The following is a 22,158-nucleotide window of genomic DNA, read 5'->3' as shown; positions in this document are numbered from 1 at the left end:
ATTTCGGGATGGAAACCTAATTGGAGAGGTTCAAACTTGGAGTTGCAAGAATGGTGAGAATGATTTTAGGAGATGACAGCACAGCACCTTCAGGGCTTTGGAGAAAAAGATGAAGTTGGCAATGGGCTTGGCGATGAAGGGTCAAAGTGAGGAACACAGAGTGATCCTGAAAGAGTGCTTTGTTAACAGAGTACTAAAGCCAAGGCCAGAATTTTCGGCGCGGTGAGCAGGGTTTGTCCCGACGTCACCGCCCGTCATTTAGATTTTCAGTTCGGCCTAATAAGGCCATTTAAAAATGAATTAAACTAATAAACCGAGCTGCAAAAGAGCACAGGCCCCGACTCAGGGAACCCCCCGCCCCCCCGCCCCCCCTCCACCCCCCAACATAGGGAGTGCTCATGCTTCCAGGAGCATGTCATGCTGGGCGGGCCTTAATTGGCCCGCCCCGTAAAATGGCGATGCGTCCCGATCGGAGGCGGCAATCGGGTCCGCACCCGCCCCCGCACAACCCCCCCCGAAGGGGGGAAAATTCTCACCAAGAATTTGGTGCAAATGGGAAAAAGGCCCTGCTTCAAATTCTTCTTTTAACCTCTAGTGAATGTTTATCTTTTGTCTCAAGGCTAAGAAGTTGGGTTAATCTATTATTTTACTATATTAGTAATTTAAATTAGATAAACCAGTTAACTAATAAAACTTAAACAATTGATTCAGTTAAAGAAAAAATAATTAACCAATCAAATAAATAAATAAAGTTAGCTAGACACGGTTGGTGTGCTGTAAATGCAGCACATGCGAGTTGGTGGAAGTATTGTGATTTCAAACAACCATATCTGCAGTCACCGTCTGCAGCTCAAGGAGCATAAGAAATAGGATCAGGAGTGACCATATGGGCTCTCAAGTCTGCTCTGCCATTGAATATAATCATGGCTGATCTTCAGCCTCAACTCTACTTTCTTGCCAGCTCACAATATCCCTTATCTTGAGACTGCTCCCGTATTCTAGATTCCCCAACCAGGGGCGGCAACCTTTTTGTCTACCCTGTCAACCCCCTTCAGAACTCTTGTATGGTTCAATGAGATCACCTCTCATTTTTCTAAATACCAGAGAGTATAGACTCAATTTACTCATCCTCTCGTCACGAGACAATCCTCTCATCCCAGGAACCGAACTAATACCTTCGTTGTTTTGCCTCCAAGGCAATCCTTCCTTAAATATGGAAACCAAAACTGCACGCTGCACTCCAGGTGTGGTCTCACCAAAGCCCTGTACAATTGTAGCTAGACTTTGCTATTCTTGTACTCCAAGCCCTTTGCAATAAAGGCCAACATGCCATTTGCCTCCCTAATTACTTGCAGTACCTGCATGCTAACTTTGTGTTCCTTGTACAAGTACACCCAAGTCTCCCTAAACATCAACATTTATAAATTTTACGCCTTTTAAAAAATATTTTGGTTTTCTATTCTTACCACCGAAGTAATTAACCTCTCACTTCCCCACATTATACTCCATCTGCCACCTTGTTGCCCACTCACTTAACCTGTCAATATCTCTTTGCAGTCTCTTTCTGCTGTCCTCATAGCTTCCATTGTCACCTAGCTTTGCATTATCAGCAAATTTGGGTAAGTTATTCTCGTCCTCTTGGTACAAGTCATTAATTTAGTTTGTAAATACCGGCACCAGCATTGATTCTTGTGGCACTCCACTAACAGCCTGCCAACTTGAAAATGCCCTTTTTAACCAAGCCTCCATCCATACTAATGCATTACCCCCAACTCCATCAGCCCTTATCTTGCATATTATCCTTCTGCATGGCACCTTATCGAATACCTTTTGGAAATCCAAGTACACTACAGCCATTGGCTTCCCTTTATTGCCCTATCACTTACATCCTCGGTAAACTCTAAGAAATTTCTTAAACGTGATTTCCCTTTTGAAAAACTATGTTGACTCTATAAGATCATACTATGATTTTCTAAGTGCATTGTTAAGACTTCCTTGATAATAAATGCCAGCACTTTCCTTAAGATTGATGCCAGGCTAACTGGCCTGTAACTCTCGGTTTTCTCTCTCCCTCCTTTCTTGAATAGCGGTGTTACATGTGCTAACTTCCAATCTGCTGGGACTGTTCTAGAATCTAGGGAATTTTGGAAAATCATAACCAGTGCATCCAGCATCTCTGCAGCTATCTCTTTTAGAACCCGAGAATGCAGCCTTTAGGTCCTGGGGATCTGTCGGCTTTTAGTCCCTTAAGTTTCTCCGATATGTTTTCTCTGCTGATTTTAATTATCTTCCTTTTCTCACTCCTTGTAATCCCTTGGTTTCTCTCTATATCTGGTATGTAATTTGTGTCTTCTTCTCTGAAGGCAGATACAAAATACTTGTTCAATGTGTCTGCCATTTCCTCATTCCCCATGATAATTTCTCCTGTCTCTGCCTCTAAGATACCGAAGTTTACTTTAGCCACTCTCCTTTTTATATATTTGTTAAATCACTTACGATTTGTTTTTATGAGTGAATGAAACCCTTTTTGGTTTTTGAATGCTGCTGGCTGTTCCCAGGGAGCTCTCAGTGCCACATTTGTGTAATCAGTTGCTCCTTGTACCTGTGGATATCCAGCGATGGCAGTGAATCCTGGCTCTCAGGGTCTGTGGTGAATCACACAAATTCATTGACCCTTGTGAACATGGTATTGCTGACCTTGCATTTGTGAGTGGCTGACTGCGAGATGCCATATGTGCCCTCCATAGAGTCCCGGAAAGACCTGCAGGTGTAGAAATTCATTGCCGCAGTGACTTTTAAAGCTCTCAATCCAAAAGGACATAGGTCTTCCTGAGGGAGCCGACATAGGTGAGTAATGGAAGCCGGACATCCTCAGCCATCTCTGACATTGCCTTTCTGAAATTTGTTGGTAGTTATACCGCCTGTGGCATATTGAATTATGTGCCAATGCTCAATGTCACACTGGCCCCCAGCTGCCAGCATCCTCAGCGACCTGACTCTCTGCTTGCGCCATTTGTTGGTGTTCTGGCTGTTGCTGTGCCTGGCCCCAGGTCACCCTCTGCTGGTTCCTCTGCAGCCATGCCAAAGATAGCAGAAACACTGGGTGCACTTGACCCATCTTGTCTGTCCGAGGTTTTTGTTTTATTCATAGGATGTGGGCGTCGCTGGCTAGGCCAGCATTTATTGCCCATCCCTAATTGCCCCTGTTCAGAGGGCATTTAAGAGTCAACCACATTGCTGGAGTCACATGTAGGCCAAACCAGGTAAGGATGACAGATTTCCTTCCCTAAAGGACATTAGTGAACCAGATGGGTTTTTACAGTAATCGACAATGCTTTCATGGTCATCATCAGACTTTTAATTCCAGATTTTTATTGAATTCAAATTTCACCATCTGCCATGGTGGGATTCAAACCCAAGTCCCCAAAGCATTACTCTGGGTCTCTGCAATACTTGTCAGTGACAATACCACTATGCCACTGCCTCCCCGTAAACTGCAAACAAAAGGCAGGCAAAGATCTGATCAGCGCCTCCCACTGTTCCCCGATGGCCTGGAAGAAAACCTGCAGGGATGCATTGATGAACTTTGGGATCATACTTTGTCTGCGTTTGGACATACTACAAAAGATTTAGCGGGGCTATAGCAGGTGAGAACAATAGGTGGGGGGAGTAGTTCAAGGGATTGAATGGGGTAGCTCAAAAAAGGGTAGGGGAGGAGCAATAACTCCACTTAAATAAGCTCCTCCAAATCAGGGAGACTATGTTGCTGGATGACAGGGAGTGGATGCTTGTCCAGGTGCTCTTTAAATTTGGCACCCAGACCTTCAACCGCATGAGGTAAGGCAGGGCTGGCGCTCTCCTGCCTGTCCCAGCCACATGAGCCAGGCTGCTCGATCATCAATAGCTAATTGGTTGGCTGCTGCATGATCGCATGTGGTCAGCCATCCTGCCTATGACCAGAAGGTTCTGCTATTGGAACCCACGATGCAAAAGGAAGATTCCACCCTTACTTCCTGCCTAGTTTACTCTCTTTCCCCCTTTTTAGTAATTTTTTGGTTGCTCTTTATTGATTTCTAAAACACCCCAAATCCTCAGGCTTATTACTATTCTTTGCAACATTATAAGCCCCTTTTAATCTAATACAATTCTTAACATTCCTAGTAAGCCACGGGTGGATCTTTCTGGCTGAGTTTTTGTTTCTCAGTGGAATGTATTTTTGTTGAATATCTTGAATAATTTCTTTAAATGTTTCTCGCTGTTTATTTGCAACCACACCTTTCAGTCTATTTACCCATTCAACCTTGGGCAGCTCTGCTCTCAAACCTTTGTAATTGTCTTTGTTTAAGATTCTTGATTGGGACTGGAATATGAAGCTTTCAAACTTAACATGGAATATAATTATATTATGATCTCTTTCTCCCAGAGGATCTTTTACTATGAGAGTACTAATTAAATCTGCTTCATTGCACAATGCTAAATCTAAAATAGCTTTATCCCTAATTGATTCCACAACGTATTGTTCCCAGGAAACTGCCTTGAAAGCATTCTACACATTCATCTTCTAGACTACTATTGCCAATATGATTCAAAGAACTTCAGCATGGAGTTGTTGGGCTGGAGGCTGAGCTGTAGATATTCAGGGAGGGGGAAATGTTACCTGGAATTTTGTTGCAGGAGACAGTCACACCCCTTAGATTAAGCAGAACTTTAGAGTTGGTCAGAGACAGAAGAATGTGACTGCAAGTCAGGAGGTACAGGGATCAAGGATGTAGTAATAGAGCTGCCTCGGCACTTGATTTTGACAACAGTTATAAGGTACGTACTTCCTCCATGGATGAGAACAAGGACTGCAGGTTGGATGGTCAAACTTTACCGAAGAACCATAGTGTGGAAGGCCATTAAAATGGGAGCAATGAAAAGGGATTTGGTAGTGATAGGGGGAAGTATAGTCAGGGGAATAGATTCTGTTCTCTGCAGATGCAAAGGTTGTGTGCCTGCCTGGTTCCAGGGTTAAAGACATCTTCTTGCAACTGGAGAAGAACCTGGAGGGGACAGAGGAGGATCCAGTTGTCATGGTTCACATAGGAAAAGACAACATCAGTAGAACTAGGAATTATGTTTTGCCCAGAGAATTTGAGGCGACAGGGTCCAAAGTAAAAAGCAGAACCTCAAAGGTGATAATTGGATTGTTAACTGAGCCATGTAATGGCATAGAGATAAACAGATTAGAAAGTTAGATGCATGGCTGAAAGACCAATGTGGTAGGCAGGAGTTTCCTTTCATGGACCACTGGCACCAGTACTGGGGAAAGAGGGAGCTGTTTTGTTGGGATGGGCTCCAACTAAACTCAGCTGGACCAGTAACCTTGCAAATCGAACAACTAGGACAGTAGACAGGGCTTTAAGCTGAAAAAGTGGTGGCAGTGGGTGGAAGGATTCAGAAAGGAGAATTTCAAAAGTAGCAAGGAAAATGTTTAGGCTCTAGAACAGAGCAACATTTTTGGGTTAAAATAAGCTGAGTGGATCAGGAAGAAACAGTGAGAGCAACCAAGTCAATATAGTATTAGTGACTAAGGTGACCTCAGGGAAAATTAGAAAAAAGTCAAAGCTAAAGGCACTACATCTGAATCCACAAAACATTCTCAACACATTAGATAAATTAATAGCACTGATAGACATTAAAAGGTTTGATCTAATAGCCGTTAGAGAGGCATGGTTGCAAATTGACCAAGGTTGGGAACCAAATATTCCAGGAGAGTTAACCTTTAGAAAAGATAGGCAAAATGACAAAGGAGGATGGGTAGTTCCAATAATAAAGGATGGAATATAGACGGCACAGAGAAAGTCTTAGCTCAGAAAATCAAGAAATAGTATCAGTTTGGGTGACGTTAAACAGCAAGAAACAGAAAATATTTATGAGAGTTGTTCACAGGACCCTGAACAGCAGGTGCAGTATAGGGCAAAGCATAAATCAAGAAATTAGAGGCGCGTGTAATAAGAGTAATACAGTAATCATGGGGTCTTTAATCTTCCTCTAGGCTAGCCAAGACAAATTTGCAGCAATAGTGTGGAGAATGAGTTCTTGGAATGTACACAAGATAGTTTTCTAGATCAGTGTGTCAAGAACTAGGGAACCGGCTATTTTGTATCTAGAATTGTGCAATAAGAAGGGGTTAATTAATAACTTTGTAGGGCACCTAGGGAAGACTGACCATAATACGAAAGAATTTTATACTGAGTCTAGAAGTGATTTAGCTCATTCTGAAACCAGTATTTTAAATCTAAACTAAATAAACTGTGTAGGTGTGTGAGGGGTGAGTTGGATAAAGTAGATTGGGAAGCTACATTAAAAAATATGACAGACAAGCAGTGACTAGTGTTTGGAGGATTAATACATAATTTGGAACAAATGTACATTCCTAAGCACAGAAACCCCGGAGAAAAAGTGGTCCAACTGGGGCCAACAGGAGGAATTAAAAATAGCTTGCTGATTACCATTTACCGCCCTCCATCAGCTGATGAATCAGTAATTCTCCATGTTAAACACGACTTGGAAGAAGCACTGACAGTAGTAAGGACACAAAATGCACTCTGGGTGGGGGACTTCAATGCTCATCACTAGGAGTGGCGCAGTAGCACCACTACATGCTGATGCTGAGTCCTGAAGGACATGCCTGCCAAACCGGGCTTGTGACAAGTGGTGAGAGATCCAACAATGAGGACAAATCTACATTAACTTGTACTCACAAAACTACCTGTCACAAATGCATCTGTCCATGATAGTATTGGTAGGAGTTACCACCACACAGCCCTTGTTGAGACGAAGTCCCATATTCACATTATGGATACACTGTATTGTGTTCTGTGGCACTACCATCCTGCTAAGTCGAATAGATTCAGAACAAATCTAGCAGCTCAAAACTGGGCATCCATGAGGCATGATGGGCCATCAGCAGCAGCAGCAGCAGAATTGGATTCAATCACAATCTGTAACCTCATGGCCCAACATATCCCTTACTCTACCATTTCCATCAAGCCAGGGGATCAACCCCAATTCAATGAGGAGGGCTTTTCAGGAGCACGACCAAGCTGGGGAAGATAGAACACAGCATTGTAACTGTATGCCAAACAGCAGAAGCAGCATGCGATAGAGCAAAGCAATCCCACATTCAAAGGACCAGATTAAATCTTTGCAGCCCTGCCACATCTGCCATTGGACAGTTAAATAACTAACTGGAGGAGAAGGCTCCACAAGCACCCCTATTCTCAATAATAGAGGCATCTAGTATATCCGTGCAAAAGACAAGGCTGAGGTAATTGCAACTATGTTACGGGTGGCGGGCAGGTGAAAAGGCCAAGCCGCCTTTGCATTTTTTGCAAAACCTCATCCATGGGCGGGATGAGGTTTCGATCCGCCATTAAAAAATTTCATCCTAATTTCTAACATGTCCCCACTCGTGTGACAGTTTTTTCTTAACATTTCAAAAATTTTCATTTTTAATTTTCAAAACTCATCATCTCCCTGAGGCAGCCTCAGGGAGCTTTTCTAGCATGAACCCGTGTGCATGCACAAACTTGCACTCTCGCCCTCCTCCCCCACTCCCCACACAGGCAGTGCCGAGCACTGAAGCACACGTTTCACACTGGGCAGGCCTTAAGACCATAAGACATAGGAGCAGAAATTAGGCCATTCGGCTCATCGAGTCTGCTCCGCCATTCAATCATGGCTGATAAGTTTCTCAACCCCATTCTCCCGCCTTCTCCCCGTAACCTTTGATCCCCTTAACAATCAAGAACCTATCTATCTCGGTCTTAAATACACTCAATGACCTGGCCTCCACAGCCTTTTGTGGCAATGAATTCCATTGTTTCACCACTCTCTGGCTAAAGAAGTTTCTCCTCATCTCTGTTCTAAAACATTACTCTGAGGCTGTGCCCTTGGGTCCTAGTCTCTCCTACTAATGGAAGCATCTTCCCCACGTCCACTCTATCCAGGCCTTTCAGTATTCTGTAAGTTTCAATCAGATCCCCCCTCATCCTTTTAAACTCCATCGAGTATAGACCCAGAGTCCTCAAACGTTCCTCATATGTTAAGCCTTTCATTCCTGGGATCATTCTCGTGAATCTCCTCTGGACCCTCTCCAGGGCCAGCACATCCTTCCTGAGATACGGGGCCCAAAATTGCTCACAATATTCTAAATGTGGTTTGACCAGAGCCTTATAAAGCCTCAGCAGCACATCCCTGCTTTTATATTCTAGTCCTCTCGAAATAAATGCCAACATTGCATTTGCCTTCCTAACTACCGACTCAACCTGCAAGTTAACCTTAAGAGAATCCTGGACTAGGACTCCCAAGTCCCTTTGCACTCCAGATTTCTGAATTCTCTCCCCATTTAGAAAATAGTCTATGCCTCTATTCTTCCTACCAAAGTGCATGACCTCACACTTGCCCACGTTGTATTCCATCTGCCACTTCTTTGCCCATTCTCCTAACCTGTCCAAATCCTTCTGCAGCCTCCCCGCCGCCTCAATACTACCTGTCCCTCCACCTATCTTTATATCATCTGCAAACTTAGCCAGAATGCCCTCAGTTCCTTCATCTAGATCATTAATGTATAAAGTGAAAAGTTGTGGTCCCAACACTGATCCCTGCGGAACTCCACTAGTCACCGGCCGCCATTCTGAGAAGGACTCCTTTATCCCCACTCTCTGCCTCCTGCCAGACAGCCAATCTTCTATCCATGCTAGTACCTTGCCTCTAACACCATGGGCTCTTATCTTACTGAGCAGCCTCCTGTGCGGCACCTTGTCAAAGGCCTTCTGGAAGTCCAAGTAGATAACATCCATTGGCTCTCCTTTATCTAACCTACTTGTTACCTCCTCAAAGAATTCTAACAGATTTGTCAGGCATGACCTCCCCTTGATGAAACCATGCTGACTTTGCCCTATTTTACCATGCACTTCCAAGTATTCTGAAATCTCATCCTTAATAATGGACTCTAAAATCTTACCAACGACTGTGGCCAGGCTAGTCGGCCTGTAATTTCCCGTCTTTTGCCTCACTCCCTTCTTAAACAGGGGGGTTACATTAGCGATTTTCCAGTTCTCTGGGACCCTCCCTGACTCCAGTGATTCCTGAAAGATCACCACTAATGCCTCCACTATCTCTTCAGCTATCTCTTTCAGAACTCTGGGGTGTAATCCATCTGGTCCAGGTGATTTATCCACCTTCAGACCTTTCAGTTTTCCTAGCACCTTCTCCTTGGTAATGGCCACCATACTCACCTCTGCCCCCCAATTCTCTTGAACTTTGGGGAAGTCGCTCGTGTCTTCCACTGTGAAGACTGACGCAAAGTACCTATTCAGTTCCTCCGCCATTTCTTTGTTCCCCACTACTACTTCTCCAGCGTCATTTTCCAGCGGCCCAATGTCCACTTTTGCCTCTCTCTTACCCTTTATATATCTAAAAAAACCTCTTGCACTCTTCTTTTATATTACTGGCTAGTTTACCCTCATATTTAATCTTCTCCCTCCTTATTTCTTTTTTAGTTGTCCTCTGTTGGTCTTTATAGGCTTCCCAATCCCCTGGCTTCCCACTGCTCTTCGCCGCATTGTATGCTTTCTCTATAGCTTTTATGCTGCCCCTGACTTCCCTTGTCAGCCATGGTTGCCTCGTCCTCGCTTTAGTATGCTGCTTCTTCCTAGGGATGAATTTTTGCTGTGTCTCCCAAATTACTCCCAGAAACTCCTGCCATTGCTGTTCCACTGTCTTTCCTGCTAGGCTTATCTCCCAGTCAATTCTGGCTAGCTCCTCCCTCATGCCTCTGTAGTTGCCTTTATTCAACTGTAATACCGTTACATTTGATTCCAGCTTTTTCCTCTCAAATTGCAGGGTAAATTCTATCATATTATGGTCACTTCCTCCTAAGGGTTCCTTCACCTTAAGCTCCCTTATCAAATCTGCCTCATTACACATCACTAAATCTAGAATTGCCTGTTCCTTAGTGGGCTCCACCACAAGCTGCTCCAAAAAGCCATCTCGTAGACATTCCACAAATTCCTTTTCTTGGGATCCACTACCAACCTGATTTTCCCAGTCTACCTGCATATTGAAATCCCCCATGATCACTGTAACATTGCCTTTCTTACACATCTTTTCTGTCTTCTGGTGTATCTTGTGCCCCACATTCTGACTACTGTTCGGAGGCCTGTACATAACTCCCATTATGGTTTTTTTACCTTTGCGGTTCCTCAACTCTACCCATACAGATTCTACATCATCTGACCTTACATAATTTCTAGCTATCGATTTAATTTCATTTCTTACTAACAAAGCAACCCAACCCCCTCTGCCAACCTGCCTATCTTTTCGATAGGATGTATATCCTTGTATATTTAGCTCCCAGTCCTGATCCCCTTGCAGCCATGTCTCCGTAATGCCCACCACATCATACCTGCCAATTTCAATCTGCGCCACAAGCTCATTTACCTTATTTCGTATACTGCGTGCATTCAGATACAACACCTTCAGTCCTGTATTTCCCGTCCCCTTTCTCATTGTCGTCCCTTTATCTGATGTGCTTGAAGTTAGATTCCTAGCCCTTTCCAAACACTCTGTCCTATTTTGTGTTCTGGAGACTTTAATAGCCTCTCCTGGGCTCTCCTTATTTTCAGTTTTTTTTTAATTAGCCCGCCAGCATGAAATCACGGTCCGGCCCCAATCACGGGCGGCTTCCCGACCACTCCTGTCCGCCCCCACCGAGCCTGCCTGATGAGGGAAAAGTCTGGGCCACTGTTTCTAAACTTCACCTGGCTAGGTGACACATTTCACCCCCCCTTTGAAAACAACCCAGTCTGGTTTATTTTAAAATGCAAATGTTCCATTGACACCTATGTTTCTAAACTTCCCCATGTTTACATAATTAACATTTCAAACTTAACCTTTCTTCTTAGATCAAAGCACCCAGACTAATTCAATTAAGTCTCTCTCACACACACAAACACACATCCCACTAATACTCTATTTTACAATAAATTCCAATAACATTATGAGAATTATTATATCTTCTTGACACAAGGCACAAGTCAGGAGTGTGATGGAATATTCTCCACTTACCTGGATGAGTGCAGCTCCAACAACACTGAAGAAGCTCGACGCCATCCAGGACAAAGCAGTCAGCTGGATTGACACCGTATCCACCACCCTAAACATTCACTTTCGCTACCGCCTGGCCTAGTAGCTGCAGTGCTGGAGGATTAATACATAATTTGGAACAAATGTACATTCCTAAGCACAGAAACCCCGGAGAAAAAGTGGTCCAACTGGGGCCAACAGGAGGAATTAAAAATAGCTTGCTGATTACCATTTACCGCCCTCCATCAGCTGATGAATCAGTAATTCTCCATGTTAAACACGACTTGGAAGAAGCACTGACAGTAGTAAGGACACAAAATGCACTCTGGGTGGGGGACTTCAATGCTCATCACTAGGAGTGGCGCAGTAGCACCACTACATGCTGATGCTGAGTCCTGAAGGACATGCCTGCCAAACCGGGCTTGTGACAAGTGGTGAGAGATCCAACAATGAGGACAAATCTACATTAACTTGTACTCACAAAACTACCTGTCACAAATGCATCTGTCCATGATAGTATTGGTAGGAGTTACCACCACACAGCCCTTGTTGAGACGAAGTCCCGTATTCACATTATGGATACACTTATGGATGCAGGTAGTGGTTCTGTGGCACTACCATCCTGCTAAGTCGAATAGATTCAGAACAAATCTAGCAGCTCAAAACTGGGCATCCATGAGGCATGATGGGCCATCAGCAGCAGCAGCAGCAGAATTGGATTCAATCACAATCTGTAACCTCATGGCCCAACATATCCCTTACTCTACCATTTCCATCAAGCCAGGGGATCAACCCCAATTCAATGAGGAGGGCTTTTCAGGAGCACGACCAAGCTGGGGAAGATAGAACACAGCATTGTAACTGTATGCCAAACAGCAGAAGCAGCATGCGATAGAGCAAAGCAATCCCACATTCAAAGGACCAGATTAAATCTTTGCAGCCCTGCCACATCTGCCATTGGACAGTTAAATAACTATTTACATAACCATCTATCAGATGTACTACAGAAAGTTTCTTCAATAATACCTCCCAAACCCTGGAATCACACTTTGGTTTTTCCTCAATTCTCCTCTTGTCCTCCTTGCAGCATCCCATGATGTTTCAACCTCTTACCTCTCCTTTAAAATCTTCATTCGCTACTGCCCACCCAGGTTTTTCACAAAAATATTTTCACTGCTTCCCTCCCTCAGCCTCTGGACTGATAAAACATTCTATCAAGGAGCCACTTTATAAAGGAGCCAAAATGTAAAGAACATTGCACAATCTTCCCCAGGTGGGCACTACAAACATCAATTGGCAATCTGATGCACCTGGTTTCAGTACACAGCCGACGAGGCACTTGCCAACTGAAAGTCTGGGGGCACAGGAGATCCCAACATTGTTGCTGGCCTTATAAGAGGTGGGCAGAGGATTCAATCCTTATGAGGCCAACAATCTTCTGGTGTAGTCAAGTCTTGGCCTAACTTGTGGTCTTTCCAGTGCATTCCATAGAAAAGTTACAGCACAGAAGGAGGCCATTCGACCCATCTTGTCCATGCCAGCCTGAGGACACCCAGGTGCCTTTTCTAATCGCACCTTCCTGCACCCGGCCCATAGCCCTGCAGCTTACAGCACTTAAGATGCAGATCCAGGTACTTTTTAAATGAGTTTCGAGTTTCTGCCTCTACCACCAACTTGGGCAGTGAATTCCAGACACCCACTACCCCCTGCGTAAAAAAGTTCTTCCTCATGTCCCCCCTACACCTTCTGCCATTTATCTTGAATCTATGTCCCCTGGTTCTAGAATTCTCCACCAAGGGAAACAATTTTATCCTGTCCACTCTATCTATTCCCCTCATAATTTTGTACAACTCAATCAAGTCACCTCTCAGCCTGCTTTGTTCTAAAGAAAATAACCCCAACCTATCCAATCTCTCCTCGTAGCTACACTTTTCTAACCCTGGCAACATTCTTGTAAACCTCCTCTGCACTCTCTCCAGAGCTATTACGTCCTTCTTGTAATGTGGTGACCAGGACTGCATACAATACTCCAGTTGTGGCCTCACCAGTGTTTTATACAATTCCAACATTATATCCTTACTTTTATATTCTATACCTCTGCCAATGAAGGAGAGCATTCCATATGCCTTCTTTACAACCTTATCTACTTGAACTGCTGTCTTCAGGGACCTGTGTACTTGTACGCCAAGATCTCTCACTTCATCTACCCCTCTTAGTATATTCCCATTGTGTAATCCCTGTAACTGTTTGACCTCCCTAAATGTATGACCTCACACTTCTTGCCTTGGTTCCTGCCTAATAAAATTTTTATCAATCACTGTTTTACATTTTTCAACTGGCCTAGCCTCACCGGTTTTTTGGGGGAAAGAGTGTTCCAGATTGATACTACTGGCTGTTTCAGAAATTCAAACCGGGCAGATAATCATTTTGCAGAAATATTGAGTGTAGTAAATTTCTCTCAAGCAGACAGATTGCACTTCATCTTCCTTGATCAATAGGGTGCTGGTAATGTAACTGGACTGGCAATCCATACAGCACAAACCCCACTATGATTGAAAATATGAATTCAGCTAATATAATTCTGGAAATAAAAAGCTGGTTTCAGAAAAAAATAATCACCATAAAAAACTCACTCATGTCCTTTAGAGAAGGAAACCTGCTGCCCTTTCCTTCTCTGGCTTATGTGACTTCAGTTCCACTTAACTGCCCTTGCAAGCCACTCAGTTGTATCAAACACCCCTATAAGAAATAATCAAAAGAACTTCAGCAGTTCATGACCACCTTCTTAAGACAACTGGGGATAGCAATGGATGTCAGTCTTGCTAGTGACACCCATCCACATCCCGAGAATGAATTTAAAAAAGCAGCATATTCAAACTTATGCAGTCATCCAAACAGAAATCTGCGACAATCTTGTTACAAATGTAAATTAACTGAGCTAGCTGCTCTTGATGTAGCTTGATAACAATATAGAACAAGTTAATACTCAACTCTTCACTATACTCATTTAAATATTTTTCAGGATTACCACAAAATCTCGGTTCCTTTGCAATTTCTTAGATCAAAAATGATTGCTTTAATTTTGATCTTAATATTTTTAGCCCCCTTCTATCACTTCCAATGCATTTCATTCAATATATTTTGTTTGCCCGTTTTAATTCATTTAATTTTTGAAAATTGCCATGTAAGTTAATCTCCATTTTTAATGACCATATTTATTACTGGTACAATATTTTTAAGCGTGGTAATTTACAAGAAAAAAGAAATGTATGCCCAAACTTATTGGAATAATATTTATTTTGAAAGCTATGCAAAGAAAACTTAGTGCAGGATTATATAGGCAAGCAGAAGTGCTGGATCTGGGACGTACTGTCACTTATTAAAACATGTAGAATCACTACTAATTACAAATAATCATTAAAAATAATCTCAGCAGGAATTCACATTAGTTTGTGTGTCCTGGACATTACGTTGACTAATATTTGTTAGGAAAAGAAAAATATTCAACTGTATGTGCAGTGATTCCCTGTAGTCTATTAGATTTATGACAGTAGTGCACTGGAAAGATCATGGGATACTGTCCCCTCTATTTTTTAGATGTAATATTACAAAGTAACATGATAGCCTAAAGGAAAGGGTATCTTCTAAATCCTGATGATTTTTTGTTTAGGGATTTTTCAGGAGAACCATACAGAAAAACCTTCATCCAGCCTACAGTTGTAAATACGAAGGAAAATGTATCATCGACAAAGTAACAAGAAATCAATGTCAGGAATGCCGGTTCAAAAAATGTATTGCTGTTGGCATGGCAACTGACTGTAAGCAACTTTCATATTGATATTTTGGCTATTTACTGTTTTCCACTTTTAAAAATGACTTATTTCACTTTCCCTTCCTCTAAGTTGATTGCTGTACACCATTCCACGGATGTTTACAAGAGCAATTACAGTTAAAGAGTAAAATCCTTAGAATTCTCTCCCAGTGTGTAAAGCAAATGTTTGAAATGATTAGAGGGCAAAAATAGCATCTAAAGCAGAAAAATAGACAAATGTTTCAGTTCCAGGGAGCAGAGTCGGAGGGCGGAGTTCCAGAGAGGTGAGTATAAAAACCCTTACCTCGGGGATTCGCAGCCTGGTTCCAGGGAGCAGAGTCGGAGGGCGGAGTTGTTGGCATACCGGTAAATCTGTGACCTGATTGGCTGGTAGAGAATCTACACTGAATTTGAAACTAAAACATTGTTAAACTAATTAAACCAAATAAATTAATCACTTAATTAATAAGTAGAGGGTATCTAGACCAGAATCAGGGGATTACTGTTCTTAGAATTTAGCATTTATAGTAGAAATCTAGCCCTAGGGCACATATAGTTAATAAGGAGTCAATAAGCAGTTATTAGATTTAAATTAATTTATTAAATAGTTCTAGAAATGGCAGTTGCTGGGGTGAAGTGCTTCACCTGTGGGATGTGGGAAATCTGTGACGCTTCAAGTGTCCCGGACAACTACATCTGCAGGAAGTGTACCCAATTGCAGCTCCTCACAGACCACATGGATCGGTTGGAGCAGCAGTTGGATGCACTTAGGAACATTCAGGTGGCAGAAAGCGTCATTGACAGGAGTTTTGGAGATGTGGTCACACCCAAGGTACAGACAGATAGATGGGTGACCGCTAGAAGGGGCAGTCAGTGCAGAAATCCCCTGTGGCTGTCCCCCTCTCTAACAGGTATACCATTTTGGATACTGTTGGGGGGGATGGCCTATCAGGGGAAAACAACAGCAGTAGCCAGAGCAGTGGCACCACGGCTGTCTCTGTTGTTCAGCAGGTGGGGGGTCAAAGCACAGAAGAGCAATTGTCATAGGGGACTCTATAGTCAGGGGCTCAGATAAGCGTTTCTGTGGTCGTGAAAGAGACACCAGGATGGTTTGTTGCCTCCCTGGTGCCAGGGTCCAGGATGTCTCTGATCGGGTACGGGACATTCTGAAGGGGGAGGGAGAACAGCCAGAGGTCGTGGTACACATTGGTACTAACGACGTAGGCAGGAAGAGTGACGAGGTCCTGCAGCGGGACTTCAGGGAGTTAGGCAGAAAGTTAAAAAACAGGACCTCTAGGGTTGTAATCTCAGGATTACTCCCTGTGCCACGTGCCAGAGAGGCTAGAAATAGGAAGATAGTGCAGCTAAACATGTGGCTGAACAGATGGTGTAGGAGGGAGGGTTTCCGATATCTGGATCATTGGGATTTCTTCCGGGGCAGGTGGGACCTGTACAAGAAGGACGGGTTGCATCTAAACTGGAGGGGCACCAATATCCTGGCTGCGAGGTTTGCTAGTGTCACTCGGGGGGGTTTAAACTAGTATGGCAGGGGGGGTGGGAACCAGAGCAATAGGTCAGCAGGTGAAATAAATGACTGGGAACCTCTAGGACTAAGAGGAAGAGCAGGCAGGGAGAAATTACTGAACACAGTGGGACTGGGGGTCTGAAATGCATTTGTTTCAATGCAAGAAGTATAACAGGCAAGGCAGATGAGCTTAGAGCTTGGGTTAATACTTGGGACTATGATGTTATTGCTATTACAGAGACTTGGTTGAAGGATGGACAGGATTGGCAGATAAACGTTCCAGGATTTAGATGTTTCAGGCAGGATAGAGAGGGATGTAAAAGAGGTGGGGGAGTTGCACTGCTGGTTAAGGGGAATATCACAGCTGTACGACAGGAGGAAACCTCGGTGGGCTCATGCAGCAAGGCAATATGGGTAGAGCTCCGGAATAGGAAGGGTGCAGTCACAATGTTGGGGGTTTACTATAGGCCTCCCAATTGTCGGCGGGAGATTGAGGAACAGTTATGTAGGCAGATTTTGGAAAGATGTAAAAGCAATAGGGTTGCTGTGGTGGGTGATTTTAACTTTCCCTATATTGACTGGGAATCACTTAGTGCTAGGGGTTTGGATGGTGCAGAATTTGTAAGGTGCATCCAGGAGGGCTTCCTGATACAATATGTAGATAGTCCAACTAGGGAAGGGGCAATACTGGACCTGGTATTAGGGAATGAACCCGGCCAGGTGGTCCAAGTTTCAGTAGGGGAGCATTTCGGGAAAAGTGACCATAATTCAGTAAGTTTCAAGGTACTGGTGGATAAGGATAACAGGAGTCCTCGGGTTAAGGTGCATAATTGGGGGAAGGCTAATTATAACAATATTAGGCAGGAACTGAGGAATCTAGACTGGAGGCGGATGTTTGAGGGCAAATCAACAACTGACATGTGGGGGGCTTTTAAACGTCAGTTGAAAAGAATTCAGGACCGGCATGTTCCTGCTAGGATGAAGGATAAGCATGGCAAAGTTCAGGAACCTTGGATAACAAAGGATATTGTGAGATTAGTCAGAAAGAAAAGGGAAACATTTGTAAGGGCTAGAAGGCTGGGAACAGATGAAGCCCGTGGAGAATATAAAGAAGGTAGGAAGAAACTTAAGCAAGGAGTCAGGAGGGCTAAAAGGGGTCATGAAAAGTCACTGGCAACCAGGATTAAGGAAAATCCCAAGGCCTTTTATACATATGTAAAAAGCAAGAGGGTAGCCAGGGAAAGGGTAGGCCCACTCAGGCCCAGAGGTGGGAATCTGTGTGTGGAGCCAGAAGAAATGGGAGAGATACTAAATGAATACTTCTCATCAGTATTCACCAAAGAGAAGGACTTAGCGGTCGATTTGTCTAGGGAAGAGTGTGTAGATAGCCTGGATCATGTTGAGATCAAAAAAGAGGAGATGTTAGGCGTCTTGAAGAATATTAAGGTGGATAAGTCCCCAGGGCCAGATGGGATCTACCCCAGAGTACTGCGGGAGGCAAGGGAGGAGATTGCTGGGGTCTAGACACAAATCTTTGTATCCTCACTGGCTACGAGTGAGGTCCCAGAGGACTGGAGAATGGCCAATGTTGTTCCATTGTTTAAGAAGGGTAGCAGGGATAATCCAGGAAATTACAGGCCGGTGAGCCTTACGTCAGTGGTAGGGAAATTATTGGAGAAGATTCTTCGTGACAGGATTTACTACCATTTGGAAGCAAATGGGCGTATTAGTGAGAGGCAGCATGGTTTTGTGAAGGGGAGGTCGTGTCTCACTAACTTGATGGAGTTTTTTGAGGAAGTGACAAAGATGATCGACGATGGAAGGGCAGTGGATGTTATATACATGGATTTCAGTAAGGCCTTTGACAAGGTCCCTCATGGCAGACTGGTACAGAAGGTAAAGTCGCACGGGATCAGAGGTGAGCTGGCAAGATGGATACAGAGAATTAGGCAGTCAAGGACACAGAATTGGCTTGGTCATAGAAGACAGAGGGTAGCAGGGAAGGGTGCTATTCTGAATGGAGAGCTGTGACTAGTGGAGTTCCGCAGGGATCAGTGCTGGGACCTTTGCTGTTTGTAGTATACATAAATGATTTGGAGGAAAATGTAACTGGGCTAATTAGTAAGTTTGCAGACAACGCTAAGGTTGGAGGAGTTGTAGATAGTGAAGAGGATTATCAAAGGATACAACGTGATATAGATCGGTTGGAGACTTGGGCGGAGAAATGGCAGATGGAGTTTAATCCAGACCAATGCGAGGTAACGCATTTTGTAAGGTCTAATACAGGCAGGAATTATACAGTAAATGGCAGAACCCTTAAGTGCATCGACGGGCAGAGGGATCTGGGTGTACAGGTCCACAGGTCACTGAAAGTGGCAACGCAGGTGGATAAGGTAGTCAGGAAGGCATATGGCATGCTTGCCTTCATCGGCAGGGGTATTGAGTATAAAAGCTGGGAAGTCATGCTGCAGCTGTATAGAACCTTGGTTAGGCTACACTTGGAATATTGCGTGCAATTCTGGTCACCACATTACCAGAAGGATATGGAGGCATTGGAGAGGGTGCAGTGGAGATTTACCAGGATGCTGCTTGGTCTGGAGGTTATTAGCTTTAAGGAGAGGTTGGAGAAACTCGGATTGTTCTCACTAGAGCGATGGAGATTGAGGGGCGGCTTGATAGAAGTTTACAAAATTATGAGTGGCATGGACAGAGTAGATAGTCAGAAGATTTTTCCCAGGGTGGAAGAGTCAATTACTAGGGGACATAGATTTAAGGTGAGAGGAGAAAAATATAGAAGAGATGTGCGGGGCAAGTTTTTTTACGCAGAGGGTAGTGAGTGTCTGGAATTCACTGCCAGAGGATGTGGTGGAAGCAGGTACGATAGTGGTGTTTAAGAGGCAGCTTGACAAATACATGAATAGGATGGGAATAGAGGAATACGGACCCTGGAAGTACAAAATGTTTTAGTTAACGGACAATATGATCGGCGCAGGCTTGGAGGGCTGAAGGGCCTGTTCTTGTGCTGTACTTTTCTTTGTTCTTTGTTCTTTGTGATGAGGGGATTCAGCTACTTGAACTTCAAAAGGACATAGACATGTTAGTGGATTGGGCAGATAAGTGGCAGATGAAGTTCAATGCAGAGAATTGTGAGTTGATTCATTTTGGCAGAAAAGATATAGTGAGACAGTATGAGAGCCTCTAAAGAAGGTGCAGTAACAGAGGGACCTTGGTGTATACATACATAAGTCATTGAAGATGGCAGGGCATGTTGAGAGAGTAATTAATAAAGCATATAGTTTCTTAGGATTTATTAATAGGAGTGTTGAGTACAAGAGTAAGGAGGTCATTGAAGTTGTATAAGACACTAGTTAGGCCTCATCTGGAGTACTGCAACCAGTTCTGGGCACCATACTTGAGGAAGGATGTGAAGGCATTGGAGAGAGAACAGAGGAGATTCACAAGAATGATTTCTGGGATGAAGAACTGTATCTATGAGGATAGATTGGAAGGTGTGGGACTGTTTTCCTTGGAGAAAAGAAGGCTGAGAGGAGACTAGATAGAGGTAGTCAAGATGCTGAGGGGTCTGGATAGGGTAAATGGTGAGAAACTGTTCCCACTCAAGAGAACATCAAGAACTAGATGGCACAGATTCAAAATAGTTGGCAAAAGGAGTAAATGTGATGTGAGGAAAAACATTTTCACCCAGAGGGTGGTTGGAGTCTGGAACAAACTTCCTGAAAAGGTGGTGTAGGCGGGTTCAATTGAGGTACTCAAAGGGGAATTGGATTGCTACCTGAAAAGAGAGACTGTGCAAGGTTACGGTGTACCCACAGGGGAGTGGGACGAGGTGGAATGCTCTTTCAGAGCCAGTACGGACTCGATGGGCCAAATGGCCTCCTTCTGCACTGTAAAGATTCTGTGATACCGTGAATCTGCTGAGTTTTTTTTTAGCATTTCCTGTTTTTTATTTCAGACTTCCACCTTTTGTGGTTTTCTTTTTACCTGTAAGTGCTTGGTAATTTATGAACTTTTGAAGATCTGATTCAGAAAAATTCCTGAAATCACACCAGTGAGAGAGCCTGTTAATCTGCCATCAGTAACATTATTGTAATTATGTTATTGTAGTAACAGGAGGGAGAATAATGATATAGAATGTAGAAGGTAGAGTGGTAATTTTGTTATTTTGTTTCTTTGTGTAATTAGTGGTGTTGGATGATGGCAAAAGGTTAGCAAAACGTAAACTAATAGAAGAAAACAGAGAAAAGAGACGTCGAGAGGAACTGACAAAGGTGCTTGTAAACAAACCTGAGCCAACAGAGGAGGAATGGGAACTTATCAAAACAGTAACAGAGGCCCACATGGGCACTAATGCTCAAGGAAGTCATTGGAAACAGAAGCGAAAATTTCTGGTAAGTTCCTCACCGGCAGATATAAAATTAAGACAGAATTTGTTCATTCCCAGCATTCCGTGAAATAAGCAGTGTCCTTTGCTTTTGTATAGTTTGCAAAGGTTTTGGTGATATCCAACCTTCATCGCCAAAGGTTTTGAGAAGGAAACAGTTTCCACAGATAAATAGAGAAGCTGTGAGAACATTCTTCAGTACTAAGTGGCTTAAAATGCAGTTCAAGTAAAAGCGAGTGTTACTGTACTTTTCTCATTCACACAGTGGACATCATAATCACATGAGTCAGAAAGAAGGTGAAGTCTGCAAGTTTTTGTCCAATACAGTGGGGAAACACAAAGAAATGACAGCTTATTTATGTCAAAAAAGTGATAAGATTGGGTAACATTATACATGGATTCTTTGTCAGAATTATAATACAATGTAGGATGTCTTATTGGGATGATTAATCAATCTTCCCTTCTATTTTCTAATTAATTATCAAACTCATTTTAGCAACTACTCACTTAACATTTTAGTTGCGTTCCAGAAGCGAATCGAGTTTTCCCATCACAGCCAATGTGAGAGCTGTAGTTAAGTTCTGTAGGACTTTTCTTGTCAGAGATAAAAAATGAAAACATTATATGCTGTAGGTTGAAATACAGTATATTCCCAAATTTCTATATTCATAAGTGAAATAACTTTTAGGATAAAATAAATTTTAAAATATGAAAGATAAATGCTAATTCTTTCTACCTAGCTCCCGCTCACCAACTCTCTCCCATTTACCTATTCTCTCCTGCTACCCGGCTTCCCCTGCTAGACGCTCCCTCCCAATCACCATCCCCCACCTGGCTGACCCTCCTGCTTATCGTCTGTTCCACTTCCCTTTCCTAAACCCTTGCTGTGAGCGAAGGCTCAGGAGAGGGGCAGTGTGAAGGAGGAAGTGAGTGAGGGAATGAGAGGAGCTGCAAGCAGGAGGGACAGGGAGAGAAGCGGTGAGCATAAAGGATGGCAAACTGAAGGGCGGGGGCGCGGGAGAGAGTCTGGGAGCAGGAGAGGTCACTCTAAAATAGTGCCAATCGGGTCACGCAATGCTACGTTGGCCCTGGTGCAAAACAATGCTAAAGCAGAAATCCCAACACTAAGTGCGCATGCCAGCCACATTTTATCCATGGCACTAAAGCGAAATGAGGCAGCTTAAAATGGGAACTTACTATACTTGCCAGCTGATGCCTCAATAGACACAAAATCTGGCAACATATATTATCCACTGATCACATACAAGATGTTGTTCCCGCATTCCA

The 22,158-nt window shown here is 43.5% G+C and overlaps 1 protein-coding gene across 10 annotated transcripts in view; it reads left to right on the top strand.

The window, feature by feature from the left end:
* The window catches only part of LOC144678904 (thyroid hormone receptor beta), a 252,321-nt gene that overhangs the window by 198,418 nt on the left and 31,745 nt on the right, over positions 1 to 22,158 (top strand). For all 10 annotated transcript variants that reach the window (XR_013576205.1, XM_078538981.1, XM_078538985.1 and 7 more), the window contains 2 exons: positions 14,804 to 14,951; positions 20,673 to 20,878. Coding sequence is in view for 9 of the 10 variants with exons in the window: in XM_078538981.1 (XP_078395107.1) it covers positions 14,804 to 14,951; positions 20,673 to 20,878 (354 nt within the window). In the remaining variant the exon portion in view is untranslated. The remainder of the gene's footprint in view (positions 1 to 14,803; positions 14,952 to 20,672; positions 20,879 to 22,158) is intronic.

The sequence above is a fragment of the Cetorhinus maximus genome, chromosome 3, assembly GCF_964194155.1.
Source record: "Cetorhinus maximus chromosome 3, sCetMax3.hap1.1, whole genome shotgun sequence".
NCBI lineage: Eukaryota > Metazoa > Chordata > Chondrichthyes > Lamniformes > Cetorhinidae > Cetorhinus > Cetorhinus maximus.
This window is presented reverse-complemented; position numbering and strand designations above follow the sequence as displayed.